The sequence below is a fragment of the Echeneis naucrates genome, chromosome 6 (assembly GCF_900963305.1).
Source record: "Echeneis naucrates chromosome 6, fEcheNa1.1, whole genome shotgun sequence".
In the NCBI taxonomy this organism is placed as follows: Eukaryota; Metazoa; Chordata; class Actinopteri; order Carangiformes; family Echeneidae; genus Echeneis; species Echeneis naucrates.
The window spans coordinates 11,042,851-11,063,161 of NC_042516.1; the positions used below are offsets into that span (position 1 = coordinate 11,042,851).

The 20,311-nt window shown below is 39.4% G+C and overlaps 3 protein-coding genes across 8 annotated transcripts; 2 read left to right on the top strand and 1 right to left on the bottom strand.

Moving 5' to 3' along the window:
- Window positions 1-6,389: 6,389 nt before the first annotated feature.
- Window positions 6,390-9,564, top strand: LOC115045279 (myeloid cell surface antigen CD33-like). Its single transcript, XM_029504886.1, has 13 exons — window positions 6,390-6,460; window positions 6,856-6,941; window positions 7,043-7,438; window positions 7,530-7,826; window positions 7,906-8,005; window positions 8,149-8,184; window positions 8,296-8,319; window positions 8,435-8,476; window positions 8,665-8,691; window positions 8,796-8,831; window positions 8,906-8,977; window positions 9,084-9,111; window positions 9,212-9,564. The coding sequence occupies exons 2-13, from the start codon at window positions 6,914-6,916 to the stop codon at window positions 9,272-9,274; spliced, it is 1,149 nt and encodes a 382-aa protein (XP_029360746.1). The 5' UTR covers window positions 6,390-6,460; window positions 6,856-6,913; the 3' UTR covers window positions 9,275-9,564.
- A 1,199-nt stretch (window positions 9,565-10,763) lies between these two features.
- On the top strand, window positions 10,764-17,230 carry LOC115045197 (myelin-associated glycoprotein-like). Of its 3 annotated transcripts, XM_029504768.1 has the most exons (18): window positions 10,764-10,894; window positions 11,576-11,630; window positions 11,737-12,123; window positions 12,211-12,498; window positions 12,574-12,870; window positions 13,347-13,724; window positions 13,827-14,114; window positions 14,203-14,496; window positions 14,656-14,700; window positions 14,808-15,134; window positions 15,248-15,544; window positions 15,658-15,772; window positions 15,854-15,901; window positions 16,324-16,350; window positions 16,448-16,492; window positions 16,579-16,605; window positions 16,818-16,850; window positions 16,939-17,230. In XM_029504768.1, coding segments are annotated over exons 2-18 (2,940 nt in total). In that variant the 5' UTR covers window positions 10,764-10,894; window positions 11,576-11,587; the 3' UTR covers window positions 16,940-17,230. The 3 variants fall into 3 exon arrangements, with proteins under 3 accessions (XP_029360628.1, XP_029360627.1, XP_029360626.1); XM_029504767.1 differs by having other exon boundaries at window positions 16,448-16,605; window positions 16,818-17,230; XM_029504766.1 differs by lacking the exons at window positions 16,818-16,850; window positions 16,939-17,230 and having other exon boundaries at window positions 16,448-16,804.
- A 506-nt stretch (window positions 17,231-17,736) lies between these two features.
- On the bottom strand, window positions 17,737-19,935 carry LOC115045462 (phospholipase A2 inhibitor and Ly6/PLAUR domain-containing protein-like). 4 transcript variants are annotated; one of them, XM_029505154.1, is made up of 6 exons: window positions 19,852-19,935; window positions 19,613-19,779; window positions 18,884-18,997; window positions 18,561-18,707; window positions 18,309-18,419; window positions 17,737-18,186 (listed from the first exon to the last, which is right to left on the bottom strand). In XM_029505154.1, exons 2-6 carry the CDS (start codon window positions 19,653-19,655, stop codon window positions 17,984-17,986), a joined length of 618 nt encoding a protein of 205 aa, XP_029361014.1. In that variant the 5' UTR covers window positions 19,656-19,779; window positions 19,852-19,935; the 3' UTR covers window positions 17,737-17,983. The 4 variants fall into 4 exon arrangements, with proteins under 4 accessions (XP_029361014.1, XP_029361013.1, XP_029361015.1 ...); XM_029505153.1 differs by having other exon boundaries at window positions 19,613-19,767; window positions 19,852-19,873; XM_029505155.1 differs by having other exon boundaries at window positions 17,737-18,180; window positions 19,613-19,864.
- Window positions 19,936-20,311: the final 376 nt, after the last annotated feature.

Consider the following 20,311-nt stretch of genomic DNA (forward strand, 5'->3'; position numbering starts at 1 on the left):
TCAGATTAACCAAATCTAGAATGAACGGCTCAATTAAATAAAAGATCGCTTTAAAGAGGCTAGTTGGTACTGGGTCTAATAGACAGGTTGACGGTCTGGATGATGAAACTATAGAAGCTAGATCTGAGAGATTCAGAGGTGAGAATGATTCCAGATGTAAAAGAGGCGCCGCAGCTGATTCAGGAGTTGCTGTATTCAGTAGGGGATTTTTATCTAACGTAGGCAAGAGCTGATAAATTCTTTCTCTGATCGTGAGAATTTTATCTGTAAAAACGTAAATAAAATCATCACTGCTTAGAGCTAAGGGGATCACTGGTTCAACTGAGCTATGGCTCTCTGTCAGCCTGGCTACAGTGCTGAAGAGAAACCTGGGGTTGTTCTTGTTTTCTTCTATGAGTGCTGAGTAATATGAACTTCTAGCACTGCGGAGAGCTTTTTTATATGTTTTTAGGCTGTCTTTCCGGGCTCTGTGAGACTCTTCTGACTTACTGGTACGCCAGTTTCTTTTTAATTTCCTTGATGTCTGCTTCAAGGTACGGTTTTGGTAACTATACCAGGGAGCCATCCTCCTCAGATTGAATACTTTCTTCTTGAGAGGGGCGGCACTGTCGAGATTTGAACGCAGTGTGGCCATAGTGCTAGTCACAAGGTCATCAACCTGCGTATGGGAGAAATCCTCATTTGAATTTAGATATGGCATTGTTGGGAATGATGACCAAATGTTCTCTTTAAATTTAGCCACAGCAGCTTCAGATAAACATCTTCTATAGCTGAATTTATTCCTCAATGCTGTGGAGCCCATTAAAGGAAACTCAAATGTAATAAGGTAACGGTCAGTCAGGAGAGAGTTTTGGGGAAGAATGGTTAGCTTGTCAATTTCAGTGCCATAAGTTAGAACAAGATCAAGGATATGATTGTAAAAGTGAGTGGGTTCATTCACATGCTGGGAAAAGCCAACTAGTAGGGAAAGAAACCCAGAACTAAGGCTGTCGCTTTCTACATCAACATGTATATTGAAATCTCCCAGTATAATGATTTTATCTGTACTGAGTACTAACTGATATAAACTCAGAAAACTCTGATAGGAATTCTGAGTACGGACCAGGTGGACGGTATACTGTAACTAACAGAACTGGTTTTTCACCTTTCCAGTCTGAGAATTTCAGTTAGGTTTTTGTTTTTAGCTCCTCTTCTGTTTAATTTGGGTTTATTAGCTTTTCTAAATTTAGGTAGTCGGGGGACAGACACAGTTTCTATAGACCTAAACATAGACAGAGACTATTCTCTTCTCGGCAGGTGACCGCTCTGACTGAGGCGCAGAGGAGCGTGTTAAACTGCGGCTCTGCCTCCTGGTCTCGACCCGGGATTGTCAGGGTTTTCGATTTCTAATAAAATCGGCCATATTCCTAGAAATGAGAGCGGCCCCGTCCACGGTGGGATGGACACCATCTCTCCTAATAAGACCAGGTCTCCCCCAGAAAGACTTCCAGTTATCTATGTAGCCCACGTTGTTTTCAGGACACCACCTCGACAGCCAGCGGTTAAATGACGTCATGCGGCTGTACACGTCATCACTGGTCCGATTGGGGAGGGGGCCGGAGAAAACTACAGTGTCCGACATCGTTTTAGCAAAAGTACACACCGATTCCACATTCATTTTTGTGACTTCCGACTGGCGAAGTCGGGTGTCGTTACGTGAATAACAATATTAGCATATTTCCGTTTACCCTTAGCCAGCAGTTTCAGATAAGACTGGATGTCGCCTGCTCTGGCCCCCCGGGATACACTTCACTATGGCCCCCGGATACACTTCACTATGGCCCCCGGGATACACTTCACTATGGCCCCCGGATACACTTCACTATGGCCCCCGGGATACACTTCACTATGGCCGCCGGTGTCGCTAACTTCACGTTCCTCAGAATGGAATCACATTCACTAGAGTCGGCTTTTCAGCGGGTGTGTCGCTGAGAGGGGAGAACCTGTTGGAAACGTGAACTGGTCGGTGGTGAACCGGGGGCTGCTGCCTACGACTATGCCTCTTGTCTCGGACAGTCACCCAGCCGCCCTGACTAGATCCCGGCTGCTCGGGAGCCACTGGGGGGGAGGAAACTATCTTAGCTGCCGTATCAGCTCGTCTAGGTCGGCCCGCACCGGCTACAGAGGGGGGGCTAGCTACACTAGCATAGGTTGGGCTAGCTAAAGTGCGGAGCCGGGATTCTAACTCATTAATTTTCGCCTCCATTTCTACCATCATCCTACATCTATGACAAGAGGTGCTATCATAAAAGGAGGCAGACGAATAACTACACATGAGGCACAGAGAACAGGAGAGGAGAGGAGGAGGTGGAACAGAGAGTTAGAGGACATTGCTAATCGGGTAGTTTGATTAGCGGAGGAGCAGAACCGGTCATAACCTTTGGAGAAAGGGGAGATATTGACTTCTAAACCTAGTGTTGGTGTGAAAATAATTTTCTGTCGGATTAATCGAGTGAATTAGGAAATAGTAGCAGAAGAACAGTGGAAACGACACACGAGATGACAGGGCACAACCGCCAGTGACAGAAAATGACGCAACACGCTTACCGCTGTCCACAGTGCCTGCTCAAGCAGCGACTAAAGCAAGCTGTATCACAAGCAAAGCCAGGAGACTGGGTGGTATTCACTTTGTGGCTGTCCCAGGAAGGATATAAGCCATCAAAAGAGCAAGCGAAGGAGCCTTAACTGTTTTACTTCATTTTCAGTTAATCATTCAATATCATGTTTCAGTGAGGGTCACATATTTAAAAAAAATACCTCCAGTTTGTTGTTCAGATTAGAAATGAGTTGTTTTAGAAATTTCTCCACACCATTCATTAAAAGGGGTGGCATTTTTTGTTTTCCAGTGCCTTAGCACTGTCCTACAGCCGGTGATTAGAGCTAATCTGCCCCGTTGGCCTGTCTGGTATTATACCTAGTATGCAAAGCTTTGGGCTTTGTATCATTTCTTTATCGAGTACCTCGTTAAGGAGGAATATTATGTTATTCGACCCTTCACCTGCTGCCTGTTCTGTAACATCTCTTGCACTAGTTTGATGTATGTATTAAGTTTTCTTTTCATGGACTTTATACAACTTCTCAGTTGGAGATATTTCCAAAAGTCTTTCTTAGGAATTAGGAACTACAAGGTCAGCTACATTCCTGAGGACCCCATTTTCAAACCTTCAGCTCGACAGCATGCATCAAGATCACTTAAGCTCCTGTAAGTTAGCTATTTTCTCTTAAATGTGTTGATATTTTTGGACACAGCTACTGTCACAATCACATGTCAGCATTGTCTCTTTTGTTAAAAAAAAAAAAATGTTAGATTAGATTATGACATATACTTTTTAAGAAGAGGTTGCAACTTGCAACAGAGGGAAAACAAAATGGCTAATGTGAACAACTCATGCATATCATGTGAAAGAGTAGGTTTTTCTCACCACCATCAGATTTTCTGTCTGATGGTGATGACAAAAACCTCCAAATGGTCCTCAACGGAGGCTAAGATATAATTGTTGATCACTATAAATACCAATATGACCTGTAATGCTTTATGAACCTCTTTTCTATTCTATTTTTATTGAATTCCCCCTTTACTTCTTCCATATCATCCAACCCTGCGCGGGATGAGGTATGCCCTCCCTCTTTTTCTCATTCACTATTATGCCATGTTTATTTGGCTTATGTCATTTGGGATGCACATAGTGCACCTACTACCGACCCACATAGCACACAGTATGCAATATCCCTTGTAGGTTATGCATCGCCAAATTAAATGGTATGACATGGTATGACAACATTTAACCAAATGCAACATTCACAACATTCCCCCCAGTTTCATAGTCATTAAACTCATTGACTTAATGCATTTTAGGAAGTTGTGGCAGCTATCAGTGGAAGAGAAGAAAGGAGAAAAAACAGGGAAAATACACAGTGAGGCAGAGTTAAAGGACGAAGAGGGTGGAGGAAGGGAAGATAAAAAAAAATATGAATGACTTAAATGAAAAAGAAAAGTCAGAGAAAGGCTTGGAAACATACACAACAAGCATAGGCGTAATTTATAAACCAGCCACAACAAACCCCCCAATATCATATCTTAATGAGCTATTATGAAGTATTATAAACACGTCAATGTGATAGATTCTCCCAATTTAGTAGCGAAGAAAGAATAGAGAATAGAATCAATAATATATGATTAGTGAAATTAGTGCACAAAATGTGTATGTGTGTGTATCAGATAGTAGGATAAATCTAAAGGAAAAAAAAAACAAAACCCAATTTTCAACTCAAAGTTACGTCCCTGACAACAAGTATCAAGAGAACGTAAGAGAAACTCCCCCAGACAGTCCAGCAGATCAGGCCATGCATGAGCCAGCTCAGAGTGGGCAGGCTATAGCAGGAGAAAGGGAAAGAAAGAAAACAGGAACAAGATCCTCTCGAGAGATGAATGCTACGAGAAAGTAACTTCAAGAGGTAACAAAATGAAAAAGCACAAGAATCACCAGGAAAAAAAACAGAGCAGCAGCCAATGCAACAACCCCCTCCATCAAGAAAACTCTGCTGTTCCACGACGCACTCATTTATGACAAACCAAGTCTGCCCACAAGAACAAGAACATGACTAGTGTCATCTCCATCAGACGGAGTTTTATTTGTTTAAAGAAATATGCTTACAATGTTTCTTCGTTGCTGTTGATGTATTAAAGTACTCGTCTCTTTTAATACAAAAATGTGTTTGTTCAATAAAAAAGCATTACTTTATCTATTTAGGCTTAAAGTAAACATATGATGTTAGATCTTTTAAAGTACACATACAACAGTATAAAAAAACAAACAAACAAAAGTTAATATTCAACATTTAACAGAATATATGTGTATAATGATGCCAGATAATGATTTTAAAATTCTAAATACATATTGCATATGACAAAAAAAAACTTGATTTTATGAAAAATATACACAATCAGGAGGTTGCACCAGTACATTGCTGAACAGCCAACACCTGGGTGGATAATGATATACAGTACCTTCAGATTTTTTAAGTTAACCTTTTATTTTCAGAAAACCCATTTTATCCAAATTCTCAAGAATCAGTGAAAGGCATTGCCTCAGATGACTGCTGCAATAAATGCCCTTAGGTGGGTCAACACCAATGTTGACAAGTTCAACACCCCACTCTCCGGCCTTATTCACACTTAACTGTAACTCCAATTGTTGCGACAGTTTCATGTCACGCTAATACTATGTTTTATGATTGTATAGGTTATAATTCATCTGAAACATTTCAAAACCTAGCTTTTATGTCAGCTGATCAGCCAGTTGTGTTCATTTATTTTTAATCAAATCACGTTTTCTACTTTTTCTACTGTTCCAGGTTTTCTCCACATCAGAATAAATTTGTGTCATTGGCACCAAAATAATTATCAGGCTGAAATTTATTTACAATATGAACAATAACGGCTCCAGCAATGAGCCCTGGTTGACTCCACAGATGACCCTCTACAGTTGTGGTATTTGATCATTTATTTCCTAGATACCTTGATATTCTACCGAGAGGAAGAGCCTGCAGAGGGTGGTCAAAGGAGCCCATCATCCGCTCCAGGAGTAGTGAGGGTGCTTTGCTGCAGGAGGTGCACAAAAAGAATGCCTTCACAAGAGAGTAGAGTAGATAGATTAAACCAAGAACTCAAGACATTAGGCAGATAGTTAACACTTCTTTTTGTTCTAGCCCAGAGACCAGCATCATGGAGAAAATGTGGATATTGCAGTGACATAAATTGCCAGGAACCTTGTTTGACTCCAAACTAAAGCTTGATTAAAACAAAGAGGATTCCCTTGATGCATTAGCTGAATTCTTTTAATGTCTATCAGAACATTATCATTCTTTTACTGAAAGTCTTCGAACATCTAACTCTTATCTGCTGGTTTTATGGATTGTCTTGGAGGGACAATAATGGCCTTAGCAATATCCTCAAAGTCTGCTCTCAGTAAGCTTGGGACAACTCCTCATGTAAAACATACATTTCATTTTAAGTTAACGTGACAATTACATATGATATATTACAGGGTATAATATATATATAACATACACTACCAGTTAAAAGTTTGGATACAATTTCTCATTCAAATGAATCGGAAAGTGTGTCCAAACTTTTGACTGGTAGTGTATATTATATAAGATGAACTTGTCGGGCAAACGAAGATGTCTATGAATCACATATATTAACCCCGCTATTGCAACCACAACATCTGCTTAAACTTCCTTATACAAAGAATTGAGAAGTCTGTTCTCCACTTCAGCCTGCAGTATTTTTCTTTTGCCACTAGAGTCAATGTCTGTGAACTTAACAGCACTAAAGCACACGACATGTCATCATTCTCAATGAGATGTTTTTGGTAGAAACACACAGCTTCGATCGAACAGACAGCAGCTTTATTAGGTAAGACTTTCATTTTAAAAAAGGTATTGAGGGTTCATTTGTTTGTTTGTTTTTTTTTACTCTACCTTCATTTGATTGGCTTATGTTGAGAGAAAAATCGGGGTCAAAAGAAGAACTGAAGGAGATCGCAGCCAATTCGTGTATTAGTTTTGGTGACAAGAATGGATGATAGTTAATATGGTATTTGTTATGATTGTATCATGAGTTGTTTTGTGTCTAGCTTTTCTATCACTACCAATATTTGATATATATATTAACGTCTTATATGTGTTAAGATCAGTTGATGAGGTTCCACTTTCAAAGCTGTGCCTGCATGATGCATTTGGGTCTGGGTTTTGATTACGATTTTATATTTTGTTTGTTTATGCTTCTCTTTTTGTTGTTTCTTCTCTCAGAAGCCCCACAGTGTATTGCACCAAGAGAACCCCAGCAAAGTAAAGCAAAGTGAGAAACATGAAGATATTTTTTATACTTTTGGCAGGTAGGATAATCAGTCACCTTTTTGTGTCCAATCTTGTTCTTATGTACCTCAGTTAGTGCATCTAACTCCACTTCTGTGTCACTTCCATGTTTCTCTCTCAGCTTTTTGCAGCCCTGTCTTGAGCGGAGAATGGAAGGCCACTGTTGCGAAAAACCTTGACGCCTTGGAGACATCATGTGTAGTGCTGCCCTGTACCTTCAGTCATCCGAAAGAAGCACTGCCTTCCTCCAAACTCAGAAAACTCTGGCATGTTTCGACAAACAAAGGATCATTCATCTATAATGAGGATCCAACATTGATTTTGGAAAATTTTAGGGGTCGCACACGATTGCTGCAAGAGTCAAGTACTTACAACTGCACCTTGGAAATTACTGACATCAAAAATCACGACAACGGACCGTTCTGCTTTCGGATCGAACTCGCACGAACAGTGAACGATCAAAATACCAAAGACAAGTTTTCCTTTGTCGATGATTGTGCTCAGTTGAATATGATCTGTAAGTCACAAACCCCTTCAAGATTTCTCATATCAACAGATTGCTGTCACAATTTGGCTCTAACTTCAGCTCTGCCTTCTTTTATTTATAGCTGATCCTCCAAAACCTTCACTAGTTCATACAGATACAGCCAGAGAAGGACATGTCTACACCATCACCTGTTCAGTCACCCACACCTGTCCCTCCCATGTACCTAAACTCACATGGAGCAAGACCACCTCAGACAATATTATTGAGTCTCACAGAAGCATGTATACTGGATTGTGGGAGGCACAGTCCATCCTGACATTCATTCCTGAGGAGAAGGACGATCACAGTGACATCACCTGCACGGCTGAATTTTTTGGTGGCAAGACATCTTCTTCTACAAAGAAACTCTACATAAAACGTAAGAACCTTTCACTTGGTTATTGGTTATTGAACTTTCAGTCTGTCCAATGTCTGATACAACTTCTGTCTACTTGCAGGTACAGGAAACTATAACCACATCATCATTCCCGTGGTTGTGGGGATTGGTGTCTTTTTGATCTTTGGCATTTTCGGCATTTTCATTGTGAAAAAATATAAGTGAGTAAAACAGTACACTATCATTGACTGACTAACTGACAGAGCACATTAAAAAGGGGCAAAAAAAGTAACATTTCTAGCGCTTGAATTTTTTTATTTACTTTTGTACAGCATATTAACATTGTTTTCTCTCTCTGCTTAAGGAATCGCATCAGAGAACTCCAAAATCAGGAGGGCAGGTAAAAATGTGGGACAGTCAATTTAGTTCATACTGTTCGACTGCAATTAAACCATTTTAATAAACATCCCCTTTCCTTCTTGTTTTCATCACAATTTTCTATGATATTAAGCATGTGGAACCGTCTGTCCCGCAGGTGAGAACCAATAGTGGATTGTATTAACTTCTTCATCCAGGTGTTGACAGGAACAATGTCATCTCGGAAACTTTTTCTTGAAACAAAACTATCATGTATTCTTTGTCTATTACAGGATTCATTCTGCTGGCCCAGGACCAACTCTTTCTGATCACAGGCAAGAAACCTTTGTAGCTTTGTGCGACCTGTTCTGGACTGTCCTAACTGCAGCTGTGTGTGGGTCACAGAATGAGTGTGTGTAATTTGCATGTGTGTCATGGTGCATTTCTTGTTTTTTTTTTTTCTTTTCAAGCTTTTATTTTTAAACCATTCGTTTAGTTTCTCTTCTTCTTTTTTATTTTGCAGAAGGTCTGTTTGGAGCAGATTTTCCAGGTAGGTGATAAGTGTTGGTGTCAGCTTCTAGTAATGTTTCAAGTTCCAAGTATCTCTGTATTGAAATGCATGGTTTATCTCGACATGTTTTGGCTCTGTTGTAGAAGGCCTAGGGGAGACATGGTGGATTTTGGCCACACGTAAGCATGTTGAACATCGAACACATCGCTAATTGCTGTCCTATTTATGTAGTAACATAAATTCTAATACTCAGGCCCAGTCATGGCAAATCACAATTCTGCTCCAACAATGAAATGTTCAAGCCTCGCTTCCCATCCCCAAAAAGGTACTGGTCTTTTGTCTTTAGACATACACAACATTATTGTACATTCATGGCTGATGTCAATCACTTTCTTTGTCTAATTGGTACTTTCAATCTTAATTGGTCCCAGCCAACCCAAATCCTGCAACTACAAACAGGTATTCTTCATCTGCCAATAATTCATCACATTTCCAAGAACTGCACACAGCCACTGACAATATCAACATCTTGGACAATAATTGCCATTATCTGTCACAGGAACCTGACATTGGTGACGATTACGAAAACACTGCAGACCTCAACGTCTACGGAAACCTCTAAAAAAAGAAAACTAATTTCTGCCTGTGTTGCAAGCAAACAGCAAACCTAAAAGTGAACACGTATAAGATGCACTTGACATTTACAGTTTACAGCTATTAATATTTTGCTAATCTTTTCAATCAATTGACACATATAAGAAAAGTTTTCCGACAACTTTTAGCAGAAGTAAGATAAATTGTTCATATATGTTATTATTAATTCATTGTACTCTTTTGAATGTCAGTATAATGTCTACATATTAGGCACGCCATATTCTAATAAATGGACACCAAATGCAATAAATGTGCTGAACTTCACGTGTAATAGCAAATGTCTTTTCTACTTATACCTAAGGTTATATGGTTGCCACACTTTTCTTTAAATACATTTGCAGAAATATCTGAAAGTCAGATTTTTTTCTGTGTAACAGTGAGATTGAAATAGTTCACCTTCAGAAAAAAAAAGAATCCGTAGCTATTATATATTAAATTAATACAAATTTGAGATTTGAGCAAAGCTATATGAATGGGGTATGCTATGGTGGAAGAAAAATCTAAGCAAAAACACATCTTACTGTGAATAAGATCTACACATTTGCCAGAGCAACATTTTTTCAGCATCATAATATCAGTGACAAAGTTAACCATTGTGAAGAAAGAAGGCTTTCAACGCAAAAAAGGAAAAAAGGTAAATGAATGCTCAATGGAAAATATTTTGGTGGTTAGAGGTGGGGAAAACACAAACAAGCAAATTGACACAATTGCACAGAACAGACCTTTGAGAGGAAAACCCCCCTGACACAAAAGAACATTTTAGCAAGTGGACTTCTGAGAAGTATCTGCTCCTTTAATTGGTAATTTGATCAATGCTATCAACCCCAGAAGCCTCACTCGCTGCTTTATTTGATTATTGTCAGTGTTGCAGCCACATTGGAATCTGGAAATATCAGCCTGTTAACAACTATGAGTGACAGACAGCTGAATTTTTTTCTGTATGAAAGGCAAAATAACATTTCATTATATCAATTTCTAAATATAAGTTAAACTATACTTATAGTGCTGGTTATAAAAAAAACGACACCATTTCATGACTTCAGTATCACGGCGACTTCCAACTCCTATCTTCTAATTTGATTAAGTGTGCTTACCTCTTCTTGGGTTAGGGTTAAGCATTCCCTCTTCCACAGTTAGCAAGAGTTTCCAAAAAGCATGAGTATAAATATAAAGACTGTGAAAGCAGACTACTCAGTAGAGTAGAGTAGAGTACTTTTCATGTTTTTTGAGATGATATTTGAACAATCATTGTCATCTCATTTAGCCACATTTCACCACATTATTTCAGAGCCCCGTTTCATTAGGTACCTTGATTTCATTGTCTTTGCTTTTCTCTACAAGTGTCAAGATAATGTGCCAGCTATCTGCAGTGGCAATAATCCTGTTATGTGCATTACATCACAGTGGATGTCGGTACCTTTAGAAAGCAGGATCTCTTACTGGTTCTCTTACTGGCAGTTCTCAAACACCTCCACCCACATTTTGGGAGGTGGGGGGGTGGGGGGATGGTGGTTTGTAAAGGAAAATCATAGAACCTTCCACAGAAGGTGGTGGCATTTCATAACATTCAACTCAACCCAACCAACAGGTGAGGTACTACTGCTCTTTAACGAAAATACATCCGATAATTTTATGTTTTTCCTGCAATTTATCAAGAAAGCTGATTTATCTGATATGATGGACTTTTCTAAATGTAATCACTCAAGAAAATTAAGATTATTTTCATTAGTGATCTATTATAATTTTGAAATTATAAGGGAAAAGATTCATTCAGTTTTTCTTTAGAAATGATTTCACTTCTCTGTCAAATAATTTCTGTTGTCTACGCTTTTATTTTCACCCGGCTTTCTGCAAAGTCTAATGATTTAATTTGAATGTATTCTATTTTTGCGGGCAATGTTTTGTCATTGGTGAATTCCAGTTTTTTGGATGTTCTTTCATAACTGTGGTTAACAGCAACAAAAACATGATTATCGTAGAAAATCAGTAGATGTAGCTTTTGTGAACTTGAAACATTCAAAACAGGAAACCGTGCCCTCATCTGCTTTGGTTTTCACTGAACTGTGAGTCTGAATGTTTCCCATAAGCGTTCAACAACTTCACTGAAATTCTGCGTTAGTTGATTGAGCGCTCATTAGTATACAGTTTGTTTGTTTATTTTAGGAAAAATATAATTTTCCTGCAAAGTTATTTTTGATAAATAAAATTTTCTGCTCCATAAAAACCTTAAGTGCATAAAACAAATATGTTTATTTCATTTCTAATTTAGGTGCGTGCAAATATGTCTGGATGTTGCCCCATTCTCCTGAGCTTCTGTCTTATAGGTACTACAGTTTTGTACTGTTACATTTTTGCTAAACATATAAATAGTTCCAACAATTTTATGTTTCCAGCATTAAAATATAAATTTTGTGTAATGGCCCTTTTTAGGGAGCATTTTCAGCATGTCTTGGGCTTGGCAAGTAGACCTGCCACATAAGATTGAAGGACTGCTGAATTCCTGCCTCGTCATCCCATGCAGTTTTGACTACTATCAGTATCCACCTAATGATCCAGATCGTGTGGTTTGGTACAAGTATGTGAGCAAGGGATATCCTTTAGTTTACGACAACTGGTACCCAAACAAAGTCATTTCCATATTTAAAGGAAAAACTCAACGATACAACCAACAACCAGGTTATAAGACATGCAGCTTAAGGATCTACCCAGTGACTTGGTCTCACCATCGACAGAAGATTTACCCTTGGGTAGATCCAGAGCATGTTGGGAGAAGCACTTACCGATTCTTTGATAAAACTGTGACAATTGAGGTAACAGGTAAGTAGTGAGCTTACAGAAACTTTGCTGTTAACTGGAATAAATATTTATACTCATAAGTAACTGTTCTCATGTGCTTTGTAAAAGGCATTGCAAAGAAACCAGACATCATGATCGTTGGAGACATGAAAGTTGGACAGAATGTGCAGGTGGAGTGCTCTGTCTATCACACCTGTCCCAGTGACCCACCCACTCTGAAGCTCAGCATCCCAGAACGAGGCAATCAGATGACTCACACCACCTGGTCTATGGGCTTATATAAATCCTCCGTAACATCCACGATGACAATAGAGAATGACCTCCAAATTGTTGAGTGTACCGTCTGGCACCCTGGTGGTCAACATGCAAGCACCTCTAAAACCTTAAATGCAAAATGTATGTAACAGAAAAAAAAAAAAAAGTTTCTTTTAGGCTGTCCTGAAGTATTAACATGGCAATTTTATATCTCAGGTTCTTTTTCACCTTTGACTATCAGCGCTCCACAAAATGAATTTCTTGAGGGATATGCGAGCAAAGTGGCCTGCACTGCCTCATACACATGCCCTAAACATATACCAACTCTCAAGTGGAACTATGAAAATGTGCCAGCATCCACTGAAAGCAGTAAGATCACGAACACTATGTGGAAGACTGTCTCCACATTGACATTCACCCCATCAGCTAACGACCATTGGAGATCTCTGACATGCTACGCATTGTTCAGTGGGGGAGGGAGACAAGAGAAGAGCATCACCCTCCGAGTAAAGAGTGAGTAAAAGAAATATCAATCTTCATTTAACAACTGATCCTAGTTGTTTTTTAACATTTTGTCATAGTCATGTCAAAAAAGTCCCACATCACTCATACCTCTGCAACAGGTCTAAAATTAAAATAACATGGATAGAATCTACTCCTGTCATTTTGACAACCCTTTGTTTAGGCTGCATTATCAGTTGTTCCTGTCCTTTATTTACATGTAATCCGAACAGACTTTTTTTACGTTCTGATTCCACTCTGTTTCCTTTTTTCCTTTTTTTAACAAGGCAGCTGTCAGCCAACATCTTCACCATGTCAGCTGTTAAACTGATGACAGTGGTCAGTTCTTAGTTTCCCTCTAATGGCCCCAAGTGGCTAAAATTAGTTGTTACAAATTCAAACAAACACAAGGGTCAGAAGTCAGAAAGGTTGTAGCCTGTTGGTTTAAAAGAGTAGTTACTTTGCTTAACCTTTTTTTGCCTCCCCAGGAAATATGGTGTCTCGTGGTTGGTCCTTCACCAGCCCAGGAAGCATTACAGGCATGCGAGGCTCATGTATCATCATTCCTTGCCGATTCACCTATAGTACCGCCCAGCCTGCTGGCCTCAGGGTGATATGGTATTTGTATCAGAGCAATGGATACCCGCCTGTGCTTGACCAAACACATAGTGTTATTAGTAAATTTCAGGGGAAAACCAGCCTGATTGGTTCTGTGAAGGAGGGGAATTGTAGTCTCAAGATTGAGGGACTACAGATGTCACACAACCAGGACAGACTTTACCCTTGGATAGATAAAAACCCCATTACCTCCTTTCATACCAAGGATGGCCTGCTTTATGATAAAACCACACAGCTCATTGTTTCAGGTAAGTATTATGATACATGAATTATTTCCCTTGTCAATCAAGCCAATTTCCAAAAAAGGCTGTTGTCTAATGAATCTTCATGCTTGCTATGAAATTGCATAGATCATGCTCAGAAGCCACAGTTGAACATTGGTGGTATCCCCAGAGTGGGAGAAAAGAGCAAAGTGTCCTGCAGTGTGCGCCATACATGTCCGTCTGCTCCCCCCACCCTGACTCTAAATGGTGAATCTGGAGACAGCCCACCCACAGAAACTCTGGTATCTGATGGGATTTGGGAGAGGACAATTGAACGAACTTGGACTGTCAAAGAGGAGGACCAAAGCGTGAATTGTGCTGTTCAGTATCAAGGTGGCCAAAGAGCCACAGGAGAGCTTCAGCTGAATGTTGAATGTGAGTACAAAGTGGAACTACTGGGGTATTTGAATTACTATAAATGTTTGTGCTTAGCTTTAAACCTCACAGTCAAATCTCTTCTCAGGTCCGTACGAAGAAATCACCATGGTTAAGCCGCCGGGTGAAGTGCCAGAGGGTGTAGCAACAAACATCACTTGTTCAGTGTCCTACACATGCAAGAAAAATAAACCAACCATTGAGTGGAACTTTGAAAACATGCACATCTCATCATACACCAAACCGAGTATGAGCAATACATATGAAGCTGTGTCAAATCTAACATTCATTGGCTCCATGGGTGATGACGGTAAACTTCTGACCTGCACTGCTAAGTTTTTGATGGGAGAGACATCAAACCGTACAGTCCTTCATATAAAAAGTAAGTGCTCTGTAATAATACGTAGCTGAATAATCATATTCAGTTTCTGCAGTGTAAGATTTATTCTCAAAAATCTGATCTTCATTTCTAATCCTCATTAGTTATTGAACATTCAGCAATGCAACACAATTCAATTGCGTTTACTGTGATGTTTTCCAGAGTACATCAAGCCAGCTGAAGAAAGAGATCCAAATGAAAACAACAGTGGGTGCACTTCATGTTCTCTCATAACACACAAGTTTGTCACGTTGCATGACATCAGGACTTATTGCTAAAGGTATCCCATTCATGTCTCGTCTCTCTCTGTGCAGCAATTCTGGCTGCGAACGTCCCTTTCAGAATCACCGGCCTGACCCACTCATGTGTGGTGATTCCCTGCAGCTTCTGCTATGAGAGGCCTCTTACACGTGGAATCTGGTCTAAAGAAAGTGGGGATGTTATCTACCACAACAGCCAGAGCAATGTACTTGACCATTTCAAGGGCCGCACCAGATTATTAGGAGATCTGATGGAAGGAAACTGTTCCCTGGAAATTGATAATATCATGCCTTTTGACAACGGGCCCTTCTGTTTCCACGCAGAAAAAGGACATGAGAAATACATATTCAACAACAGCTGTGTATTTATCATTATGAAAGGTGTGGGGTCACAACTAATTATTTAGAATATTGAAATTTGCCAGTCGATTCATCAGTTTGCTTTCTAACCTATTCTAACCTTCAGTAATTCACTTTGTGCTCGTCATTTTCAGCTACCCCAGGAAAACCAGTGATGAGCCCACTTCCAAAGGATGTCAGCGCTGGTTCAGTTATAACTGTCTCGTGTTCTGTGACACACACCTGTCCCTCACACCCTCCAGAGTTCTCGTGGAGTATCCCAATCCTCTCCAGTGAAGTCACACACATCATGAGAACACAGGACATCTGGGAGATAACGTCTACAATCACTTTCATGGTTGCAGGAGGAGACGGAGTCAAAAATCTAACGTGCACTGCCATCTTCTGGCGTGACAAGCAACAAGCCAGAACAGTCCAGCTCAACGTGATGGGTTAGAATACAAGACTCATCTGCCCTGATTATGTCCTGAAGTTATATCATACCTGGAGTTATGTAACTTCCTTCCTATATGCCCACTAATCTATAATGTTCTTATTTCACTAGGGTCACTGATGTACCAAGTGAGAAGCTCTCTTCCTATATCGATTCCAGTCTCAGCTTTAGTCCTGATTGCAGTCATCTTAGCTGCAGTACTTGGAGTGATCGTGTGCAGGAAAAGGTCCAGTTAAGACATTTTGATTCAAAGTAGGCCAATACACTTTCATGAGCGTTAACTAACAGCGCTGTTTCTAAACAACAGGAGGTGCGTTAATGACTCACTGACGCCACCACCTCGGCCGGAGAAAAGGTAAGCATTTTTAACTATAACTGGGTATAAGGATCACCCAAATGGATGTCTACATTCCTGTAAATGATTAATCAGATTTATTCTATTCTACAGTTTAGATTGGATGGAAATGTCTCCGGTATCCATGATTGCACTGAGAGAACTAATCTCCCTTTAAAATATATAAATAAAGATAAATCTTTCTTAAATTAACATTATGTAAATGTAAATGTATGTTGATAATTTTTCTCCTCATCATTCAAGCTATTGGCATTAATTAAGAGGACAATAACAGTGCTGTACACTTGCATAAATGAGGCTGGAGTTAATAGTCTATACTAAATATATTTTACCCTTTGAAAACAACTGATACCTTATGGCATCTTATTCACCTCTATACCCATTCTATCTCTACAATTCTTCCACTCCTTCTACCTCCACAGAAGATCACTATGGGATAGACTCTCCAGGTAAACTTAATGTAATTGTAAATGTAATTGTTTTTAGCCTGACATATGCCTTTGTCACTTTGACTAACTTAAAGTATTTTCTCCTCAAAATGATCAGGAGAGACCTGGAACACAACAAGAAACCCCCAAGACCACCAAAAGGGTGCACAAACACACTGCTTTTCTCACAAAGTGGGCAAACACAGGAGACACAAATTGTCAAATAGTAACCATGCATTTTCTGTCTAGGGGGATCATTTGGAGCCAATTATCCAGGTGAGAACACTTTTCAACATCATTCAGCACCTTATGCCTAACAACAAGAGCAAGCCTCTTATTGTAATATCCAACTGATGTGCATCAAGCTGAGAAAAGCTGAGAGGAGCCCTAAGTGTTGTTCATTTAGATTTTCCCAGTGACTTTCATGTGTACAAGCCATCCACTGCAAATATCACACCATATAAATCAAATATTTTTGACACTTGCAGACGCCAAAGGAGCTCTGATGACTTCAGGCTTTAGTAAGTGTTGATCTGAGTGCTTGGACTAACTGCATCACACAACTTGAGCAGGAAGCAATGAATTGTGCATCTCCCCTTACATTCCCAGGTGAAAGGCTAGAAGAATGAATCGTGTTACATTTTTACATCACAAATATTCACTTTATGTCAAATAAAAATTTTCCAATGTAAATATAAAAATATTTCCCAATATTTGTGGCTGTTTTGACAGTTACTGAAAAGAAAGCAACAAACAATGTAAACTGACACCTCAGAAACAAACGAGTCTATATGCAGCACACAGCAGAATGCACACTCACACTGGGCAAGGGCGGGGCCAGTCCATCACAGGGCCAACACACAGAGACAGACAGAGACCAACAACCACTCACAGACTTACAGACCTACGGACAATTTAGAGTCACCAGTTAACCCAAACATGATGTCTTTGGATCGAGGGAGGAAACCCACACTGGCACGAGGAGAACATGCAAACTCCACACTGAAAGGCCCCAGACCAGGAACCAAACCTACGACATTCTTATTGTGAGGCAACAATGCTAACCTAATGCAAAGCTATGCCGCTGTACTGCCCAACTGTAGTTTCATTCTTTGCAATAAAGCCTACATCAAGTAATTTAGTTAAGAATTTCAACTCATCTATTTCAGGCGGAGGCTTTATTGTGTGCAGGATTTGCTTCCACACAGTAAACATCAAATTTTGCAATATGTGCTAACACATAATAGCACTTGTTTAATCTTACGTACATATTTTGTAAAAACAATGATGAACAATTTTTTTTGCAGATGTCCCTTTTTACCACCTTTGCGTTGCCTCCCCACACAAATTTTCCTCAAGATTTTAATAACACAAATGACAGAAGAATATTTTTCATTTGAAATTTTTTATTGACATTCAAAAGAAAATACACAGGTATCTTATAGAAGTGCCTTTATTTAATATTTGTGATTAATGTTCATATCTTAGGTTTTTGTGGTGCATTGGGTAATAGCTCTTAATCACATATTTACTAATTAATATTTTCAAGCTGCTTAAAAGATTTCTCATTAATCAGTTGAAAGGCAACATAATAGTTTGTTATAAGGCCAAGTGGAGATGAGGAACAATAGCTCAGCAGTACTGCTAATGCCAGTTAAGTGAACGTGATTAGAGAAGACAGTGATGCCAGCAGAAGCAGAAGGCCAGCACTTCTGCTTCTGGCGCCATTGCAGAGATTACCCTGGCAGCAGTCCAAAGTATTGCCCAAGGCATCTTGAAGCTCATCAACATCTTTGGCTTCACACACCTGCCTGGAAGCACAGCCCTTCAGGGCTGTCTTTACAGATCCTACTGTGACTATGAGAATGAAAATAGCTTAGTCTTTGAGCTTTATGTTCAATGAAATCTAAATAAATCACTTAATGGTACTCTTAAACTTTTAGAACAGAGTTAGAGATTTGATGCTGTGGGCCTGTTACCTTCAGTTGATACGCAGTGGTCTTCACTTCCTATGCACTGTAGAGTTGCATCGCAGTTTTCACCATTACAAGTGAAGCACTTTAAACCATTGGGGTTGCCATTGCTGGCAGCTGAAATACAAAATGGAAAATTTTCACCTTGCATATCAAGATGTAGGCAAATACAGGGATTACAGAATGCAAGTAGTTGAACTACATGCTCTCACCAAAACAGCTGGACAGTGAAGAGATTAAAAAACTGAAGCAAATTACCTGGTGTAAATTTTTTGTTACAGCCATCGGAGTTGCAGCACTTGCTGGCAAGTGTTACTCTTGAGATTCCAAAATTTATTGAACCATTAACACATTGTTCAACCACGCCACATGATTTAACTTCGATGTCAGTCATTTTTGAGCCACCTGCAACAAGTGATTGACCTTTGTAAACTGGACCATAGCAATGTCATTTCACATCTACAGTAGCTGTGTTTTCATGAAAAAAAAAAAAAGAAGGTAAACAGTATTTAAAAAGTGAAGTTTGAAGCTTCACTTGATTTTAAAATAAGAACAATGCAACTAAAAAGAAATACCTTTACCTGCATATGTAGTGACTTTATGCACAACACACTGATTGCTCAGTGCTGGGCAATTGATCAGTTGGTCCGTGCAGGTTGTACCCACCTCACATTGATAACATGACAGGGTGAAGGCTGTTGAAAAGTAAAACTCAGATAAGATTTCAAATGCCATGGATTGAACAAGGTATGTGTTTTCATTTGAAGAGGAAAAGACAAAAGGAAGACATTATTACATACATAGTAGTTCACAACAATAATAACAATATCAAGAATAATAATTCTACTTTTTCTTATTAGTATTTGTTGTAGTAGTATAATAATTACAAATAATAACAATTATATTTTTACTCTATATATATAGCAATTAGCAAATTAGTTTCAATGTCAGGATGTCACTGTCAAGGTTTTTAATTTGTGAAGAAGCCGTATCAAAGACACATTTTTGACAGACAATAAAGTTTTCTATTCTATTCTATTCTATTTTAGAACATTTTGTATGCTATGAATAGTTCCCAATGACAGGGCAGTAACAAAAGAGTGAAGCAAAGCTGAAAAAAGCTAAATCACACAAAAAACTGACAAAGCGCAAAAGCAAGGACGAGGACAACAACAACCAACAACAAAATAACAAGTATGTAGTGGACATATTTGTTATTTTATTTGTTGTAATTTTTACAAAGCATTTGCAAACACATGTCGACAGGTCAGTCTTTCATTGCAGACTTAACAGACAGAATAAAAACTTGCCTTGAGGGAGAAGCGTAATCCCAAAGATCAGGAGCAGGTGCATTTTGTGATGGCAGAACACAACTGATTTCTCTTTTGATCTGTTATGGCTTTAAGTAGCTCTGTTTCAGGGAGTGGTCTGAAGAAACATCACCCTAAAGTTCAGTTTCCATTTCCTGAAAGAGAAACTGCAGCCCCTTTTGTTTCTGCAAAAGTAAAAGTAAAAAAGAGTTATTTTGACTAAAGACCATCCAACTCACCTGTGCTTCCTGCCGCTTCCCTGTCCCTGCTCAACACAAAACATTTTCTGCTGTCCATCTACACGAGCCAATAATGTTTTAGTCAAAATGAGTAGTTGAGTTGGCAATGGACATGCGGCGCAACATTTATTCATCTTCAACTGCTTATCCATTTGGCAGTGACAGGTAACCCTAACCTGCAAAACTGTCACAACTCATCTGCGGTGCAACAACATGCAACATTTTCAGCTAAGCAACCTATGCTGCATGATCTCATGATCTTCCCCTCTTTGTTTCTTGTCTGCCACGTGAGTGCAAAGTGGCACTGTCTGAAATAAAGGCATGCAAAGGCCCGCCAAAAATATCAATTAAAAAAACGTCAGCCAAAAGAAGAAATACGCTTATGTATTATCCACAGGTCATGGGACTCAGAGGGTTCAAGCTGAAATCACTGTGGAACGGCAGATTTATACTGGGGCAC